Here is a 7,500-nt window from a genome sequence, read left to right as displayed (position 1 = left end):
AAAACATTTATGCATGTGTGAGTGCGTGCGAGTTATGTGGCACATAAACAGATAAGACAGGTGCAAAAAATTCTATCACTCATGCAACAGAGCCGCTGACTATATGCAAATGACCAAGCCAGTGTGCAATGTGACGTCACGACAAAGATAAAAAATGTGATGTTACAACAAATAAAAAAAGTGATGTCACAACAGTTAAAAAATGTGACGTCACAAAGATAAACAATGTGACGTTACAACAGATAAAAAATGAGATCACAGAGAAAAAATGTGACGTCACAGAGATAAAATGTGACGTCACAACAGATAAAAATGACGATAAAAAGGAAAACACGTTCAAAGAAGAGTGTTTAAGACATAACCGGTGTTCAGAGAAGAGCGTATTATTTTTAAAAATTTTCTTTTTTCTTACTTATCAAGGCTCAAAGGCCACTCGAGGATAAGGTTAATAAGCATACAGTGGTCAATGGGACAATGTCGTAGTAATTGTTAGTAGCGTAAATTTGGTAAATTGGATTACTTAAGTGGAATGGCTCATCAAGAACTTGTTTACATTGGACTTGAAGACGACCATATTGTAATCAGTTGGAAAGCAGCTAAACGGAAGAAAGTTCCACAGGTGTGCAGTTCTAAGAAAGAAGTTTTGTTCATGGAATCTACGTTTAGGTTTAGGCACAGATAAAGAGTGGGGGGAAATTATTGATAGTGTTTTCATCTAGACGAGTGTTTCTCGTGAAAGTTTGGCGAGGGGAACCATAGATTGGAGCTCAGACGAGCCCCTTGCCATGAAAATAACGATAAAATATATCCGAGACATGTTTAAGATGTAGAAGATTCAAAACGTGTTTGAGGCTCACAGAAGTGCTGCTTAAATATTTAGAAAAATTGTTGTTGGAAATACTAGATATAAAGGCTTTGTTAAAAAAAAAAAAAGAAAGTGATAAGTTTTTTTCCGTTTATCTGTTTCCTTACGATAGAGTCTACAACATGTTGGGTCCATTAAGAGGTAACATCACCATTAAAAAAAATGTACAACGTTACACTAGTGCATTTTAGTTATTATAGACAGTTTTTTATTTTCATCTTTTTAAGAACTCAACACGGAAGAAGGGTAGACAATCCAAGAAGATCTTAAACAAACGTCACACATATTTGAATATAACTATTTATAAATCTTAATTATAAATTTGATTTATTACGCATTTAATTTTGTAAAAAAGAAAATTCGTTTTTTTTTATTTTTAAGTCATGCATTTTCATATAATGACCAATTTTCGCCCATTTCAAAAAAGAAAAAATCCTGTTGTAATTTATTTTCAAATTCTAATTATTTTATAAAATTCTAATCTATAATATAAATCTCACCTGTCTGTTTAAATGTATGTATGTATGTATGTATGTATGTATGTATGTATGTTTGCATATCTGCCTAAAACTTTCGCCTGAGGCGACGGATTTTTACAAGATCAGTATCTTTTGAAAGCTCGGCCCTTCGGATGACAAATATCGAAAAATTGGCTAAAATCATTAATTCCTTCATCCTCAACTCGGCACCTTTCTATGGGGGGAGTCGCTTTTTTTCGCCGATATTTTCGGAAAGTCAACCCCTTTTTTCGATTGACTAGCCTTAATTTAAACCTTCAGCACTTCCAGTTTGGCGATGGGCGCAACAGCAAAGACGTCACGTTTTTTTTATGTTCTTTTCCTCCTTCGTGGTACAGGTTTGAGCCTGCCTGCCTACTACCACTTTTTTTTTTTTGCTCAACACACACCTTCAAACACCCGGGCAACGCCGGGTACCTAGGCTAGTTATTTTATAAAACCAAAAAAAAAAAAAAAATTTTTATCAGTAAATTATGTTTTTAATTTTGCGTTATCGAGTTAATTTACTTGGTTTTGCAATAAGTTATGCAAAACTTTAACATTTTTTTTTAATCGTCAATTCACCCCAAACAAGGCACAGGGTCACTTAGTCATGAGGGCTACTATTTGAGACCAGATTTGCAAAGATACTATTTAGGGAGTTGGGCAGCAAGATGTCTGTTCACATTACACTTGAATTTCTGTATGTCAGTACAGTCAGATAAGCAGGGGCCCAGGAGGGAATTCCAAAATGCAACAGTCCGAGGGAAAAGCTCTCACATATTTCTTGTCAAATTATGCATTCCAATAGACAATGGTGGAAAGTCATATTCCTCACATGGAATCGATCTGTGTGTGTGTGCAAGCCACCGAATTCTTCTCTTCCCAGGTGTTACCTGCCAATCCAACATACATGCATATAAACCTATACACATACCAAACTTTATATATAGCAGATTATATTACTTACTTTGACGCTCACTGTTTCACTGGGTTCACTGTTAACTTTGGCAAAAATGGCTTCTCGTGTGTCTGGTCGCACCTCAATCAGATTGTGAAAGCAATTTACTTTGATATTTCTGGAAGAATATGCAAATTTTGGGAGAATTACGACATTTGACAGAATATTGATGGAACATTTTATTAAAAAGGAAAAGGTAAACATTACACCTTCGCCATGACACACAGCCATCATGACGAAGAAACTGTGGCTAAAGGCAGAGTTCATCTAAAAATCAACAGCATTTTTTTTTTTTTTACTAAAAGGAGACCAATTCAATACCTGCAAAATAGTTTCCAAACAAAATAGTTTGTTTTATATATATATATATATATATATATATATATATATATATATATATATATATATTCAAACACTACCGTGTTTGAATATATGGTTAAGTTATAGTTTTAGTCATTTAGAACGGCTTTACAGCTTCACTCATTTTTCGATCAACTTTCAACCAATTATTACAGTTTATAGTCTACAGACTCGAGATTTGACATAAGGGGTATTGAGATTTGGGAATTTTTTTTAATCGGTTTCCGGACAGAGATTTGGCTGCAAAGGGGTCAAAGTTCAACGATTTGACCTTTGAAAACTCTACCAAACTCCTCCGCCAATTTTGAGATGTAAGTTACTTGAAATTTTAGATGTAAGTTACTTGGGCATGGATCAAACTTTTTAATTTGATTTGAGCCCCAAAAATGTTAAGGCGTCAAAATTGGGGTCAAAGTTAAAAAAAATTGACCTTTGCGGTCTCTACCAAATTACTCAGCCAAATTTTGGTCTACACATTTGAAATTTTACATAAAGTGTATTCAGACATTTGGCCGAAAATTTAGCTGCCAAAGAGTCAAAATACAAAAGATTTTACCTTTCCGGTCTCTAGCAAACTATTCAGCCAAATTTGGATCTAAACATTTGAAATTTTACATAAAGGGTATTCAGACATGCAGCAAGCTTTTTAATCAGTTTTTGGATGAAAATTTGGCTGGCAAGAGGTCAAAATTGAAAGAGTTGACCTTTGCAGACTCTACCAAACTCCTCCGCCAATTTTGGGTCTAAACACTTGAAATTTTAGATGTAGATTACCTAGACATGAGTCAGACTTTTTAATATATATATATATAAATATGCACATAAAGTTATAAACAGTACATAGGGCCCGAGCAAAGCCAGGCTGAACTGCTAGTATAATTGTAAAACTCTGTGGACCGTCCGACTGCCCTTGCTTGCATCTTGTCTATCAAACACATTATTGTCAGGGAAACCAGTTTGTATTAGGTTGGTGCAAAAATAATGTCATTTTTTAACGTTCAACTTCATATCAAAAAACGACATTATTTTTGCACCAACCTAATCTATATTATTAATAAAATTCTAAATGTTTATTTATTTATTTATTTATGCGTGTATATATATACCAATAAAACTTTCGAACGGATGCGCCAAATTGAAAAATTCTTTTTTTCCCTGAAACGTGTGAGTCCCTAGATTTTCCTTATCTATATATAGTTTGTAACGAACAACACCGAGTCACACAAAAAGCCCAAAATAAGGGTTTCGTGCAATTGTCGAAAAATATACCTGCCATGTCCACGGAATTTAGCACTGTCTGTTTACAGTCACGGTAACATCTTCCGGCATACAGACAGGACTTGTGACGCAATGGATAACACGTCTGACTACGGATCAGAAGATATCAGGTTCAAATCCTGGCAAGTTCGTAATAATTTTAACCATAATTTTATCCAACGTTTACTCATAATCCTTACCCTTAGTTAGGGTATTTTTGTTTTTTCAGTGATTTTGTTTTGTGCATATGGGAATTTCCCATACTCTGAGTTCATTATGTAAGCATTGATGTTAAGATGATGTTGAGTGTACTCGATTTTGTGCTTGACTTGGCATTGTATGTGCCGATGCAGCACTGCTGCTAGTCTTCTATATCAAGTCTGTTGCCAAGGTCGCTGGAAAGATGGTGGGATCCTTCTACCGCTCCAAAAGATATCTCACTACTGATGCAATTCTCTATCTATATAAAAGCCAAGTACGTCCAAGGATGGAATACTGCTGCCATATCTGGGCAGGAGCTTCTACAAACAGCCTATCCTGCCTTGACAGAGTACAAAATAGACTTCATGGCTTAGTGGGGGATGCCCTTTTCTCTACCCTGCAACCTCTTTCCCACAGAAGAGATCTTGCGAGCCTATATATATATATATATATATATATATATATATATATATATATATATATATATATATATATATATATATATATATATATATTTTAATTGTTATATATTTTTACATTAAATTATAACAAACACAAAATTATTATAATAAATAATAATATAAATAGACAAAATAATAAATAACAAAAAGGGGGATGATAAGTATTTTAATGGATTCGTCCAACATTCATAAAAATACAGTTGCTTTATTGCTTTGTAAATAACAAGCACTTTTTTTTTCTTGGGAAAAAACGAACAACGTAGGTAAGGAAAACATTTTTAATAACATAAAAAGTTTAGCAAAAAAAAACTAGACTCCATATCCAGAACGTTTTTTTTTCTTTCCTACTTTTTTGAAAGGAGGTGGTGTTTGATTAGCACTACTGGAGAGCCATCATATAATATACTGTTTTATTTTTAAATCCCCAAACAGGTTTTCATGATACACAATTAACGATCCCTACAATACATTAGGATTGGCGTAGATTCTTGTAAGAAAACTAATTAATTAATTAATTAAAAGAGATTAATTGATTTACCAGCAAAGGAGTTTGTCAATGAAGGACTTGGGATTAAAAGTTTTGTTTTTCACAAAAAAAAAACACTCGTCTAGCCAGAACCACTACCAATAATTTCCCACACTCTTTATCTGTGCCTAAACCTAAATGTAGATTCCATGAGCAGAGCTTCTTTCTTAGAACCGCACGCCCGTGGAACTCTCTTCCGTTGGCCTGCTTCCCAGGTGACTACAATCTGATTCTCTTCAAGTCCAATGTAAACAAGTTCTTGATGAACTGTCCCCCTATGTAATCCAACTTACAAAAATCCCACTACCTATGTTAAAAACGCAATAATCACATTGACTATTGTATAACCATTAACCCTTATACTCAAGTGGCCTCTGGGCCTTGATAAATGGTGATTTCCGTGTAAAAAAAAAAAAATATATATATATATATATACACACACACACATATAGGGTGACCCATAAAAAACGGGTCCCAGCTCTAATTAGGCCCCATTTCTTACTGTTTTGTCCGAATGAAATGAAACTTTGGTCATAACTAATTTATTATATTCAAAACATCACATCAAAACTCTAGGGTGTTTGGCCTTTTTTTCTTTTTTTCTCCATTCTACAGCACATGTTCTAGATGGCCTCTTTTGTTTTTTTTTGGGTCACCCTGTATATATTGAAGGTTGAAAAACTTCCAAGACTAGAGCGCAATGTATTGTAGACTAAGTCATTGAGAAGACGATTGAAAATTGTGGGAGTGTGAAACATTTGTTGATCTTTATTTATTCCCGGGCAACGTCGGGTCTCCCTGCTAATAACTAATAATATAAATACATAAAAGTATAAGTAACCAAAAAAGGAGTGATAAGTATTTTAATGGATTCATCCAACATCTATAAAAATACAGTTGTTTTGTAAATAACAAATTTTTTTTTTTTATTATCTTAGGTAAAAAAGAACAGCATAGGTAAGGAGAAACATTTTTAATAACATAAAAAGCTAGATTCTATATCTGGTACGTTTGTGTTTCTTTCTTTTTTTTTTTAAAAGGAGGTTGTGTCTTATCAACACTGCTGGGGAGCCATGAGATAAAATGCTGTTTTGTTTTTAAATCCCTGCAACAGTTGAAAAGGTGTTTTTTGTAGTTGAAAAAAAGAAAAAAAGCTTAAAAAATTAGAGAAGGAAATAGTCAGTTGGCATCTTCAGTGTGAGTTCGTCAGGATTACAGGTTCTTTAGTAAGCATTATACACCAGTTCTCATTAGATCACTGAGTTAAGCCACATTGAGCCTGGTCAGTATCAGATGGGTGACCATTTGGGAATAGCAGGTGCTGTGTATAGGAGGAGGATGTCAACACTTTATGCAACTTGTGTATCCCACCTGGCCTCCAGCTATCTCGAACCTGTGCTACCGCTGGGTCGGGCTGATTGAGAGGAGAGACCAAGACTGGCTGTGCATGAACCAGGTTTTTTTTTTTTGGGGGGGGGGGGGGGTTCTACATATTAGTCACCAATTATCAAGGCCCGGAAGCCACTCGGGGGATAAGAGTTATTGCATGTACAGTAATCAATGGGATAATATCGTAGTAATCATTAGTAATGGAGATTTGATAAAATGTCTTACTTCAGGAATTTGTTTATGTTGGACTTGAAGACATCAAACGAATTCTCAACGTTTATCATCCATCATCTATAGGATGATCAGATGACTTTTGTCGTTCCGGCAGATGAACCACTTTTTATACTATTTATTTTCCAATACTCTCTCCAGTCTTTATTTGTTGTCTGCATATTAATTTTTTTTTTCACTGATACTCACCACAAATTAAGGCACATTGCCACTGAGTTATAAGAGGCTGATGTGAATTAGGGCCCAGATTTATAGAAGCATCCTTAGTGCAGAGTTGAGCAGCAAGATGTTTGTTCACATTACATTTAAATTTCTGCATATCTGTAATGAAATCATCGGCTCCATCATTTAAATGACCAAATCAGCATATTGACAACTCATGAGTCAAGTTAATGTGGTGTCAGCTTTTAAGCCGGGAGTAATCATGATTCATGAAAATTTGTTCAGATAAGATTTGTGAAGCTGCTGTTAGCATCCCTCTGATATTTTTTATCTTCATCCTGTCTTGCCATTGAATCAGGCTGATTGGAAGGAGGAGAGAGCGAGACTTGCTCTTCACAAACCAGCTTCAGCGTATATCTTGACAGAGTGCAAAATAGGCTTCGTGGCTTAGTGGGGGATGACCTTTTCTCTTGCCTGCAGTCTCTCTCCCACAGGAGAGATGTTGCGAGCCTGTCTTTGTTTTATCGTTACTTTTATGGCAAGTGCTCGTCTGAGCTCCAATCTCTGGTCCCCCCTCACCAATCTTTCAC

The 7,500-nt window shown here is 35.0% G+C and overlaps 1 protein-coding gene across 1 annotated transcript in view; it reads right to left on the bottom strand.

The window, feature by feature from the left end:
- The window catches only part of LOC145246118 (sulfide:quinone oxidoreductase, mitochondrial-like), a 79,274-nt gene that overhangs the window by 11,104 nt on the left and 60,670 nt on the right, over window positions 1-7,500 (bottom strand). The window contains 1 exon segment of the mRNA XM_080107956.1: window positions 2,333-2,441. Coding sequence (XP_079964082.1) covers window positions 2,333-2,441 — 109 coding nt within the window.

Source organism: Euprymna scolopes, chromosome 23, assembly GCF_053919585.1.
Source record: "Euprymna scolopes isolate OS-2025 chromosome 23, ASM5391958v1, whole genome shotgun sequence".
Taxonomy (NCBI): Eukaryota; Metazoa; Mollusca; class Cephalopoda; order Sepiida; family Sepiolidae; genus Euprymna; species Euprymna scolopes.
The sequence above is the reverse complement of the archived record's forward strand: the minus strand, read 5'-3'. Positions and strand labels throughout refer to the sequence as shown.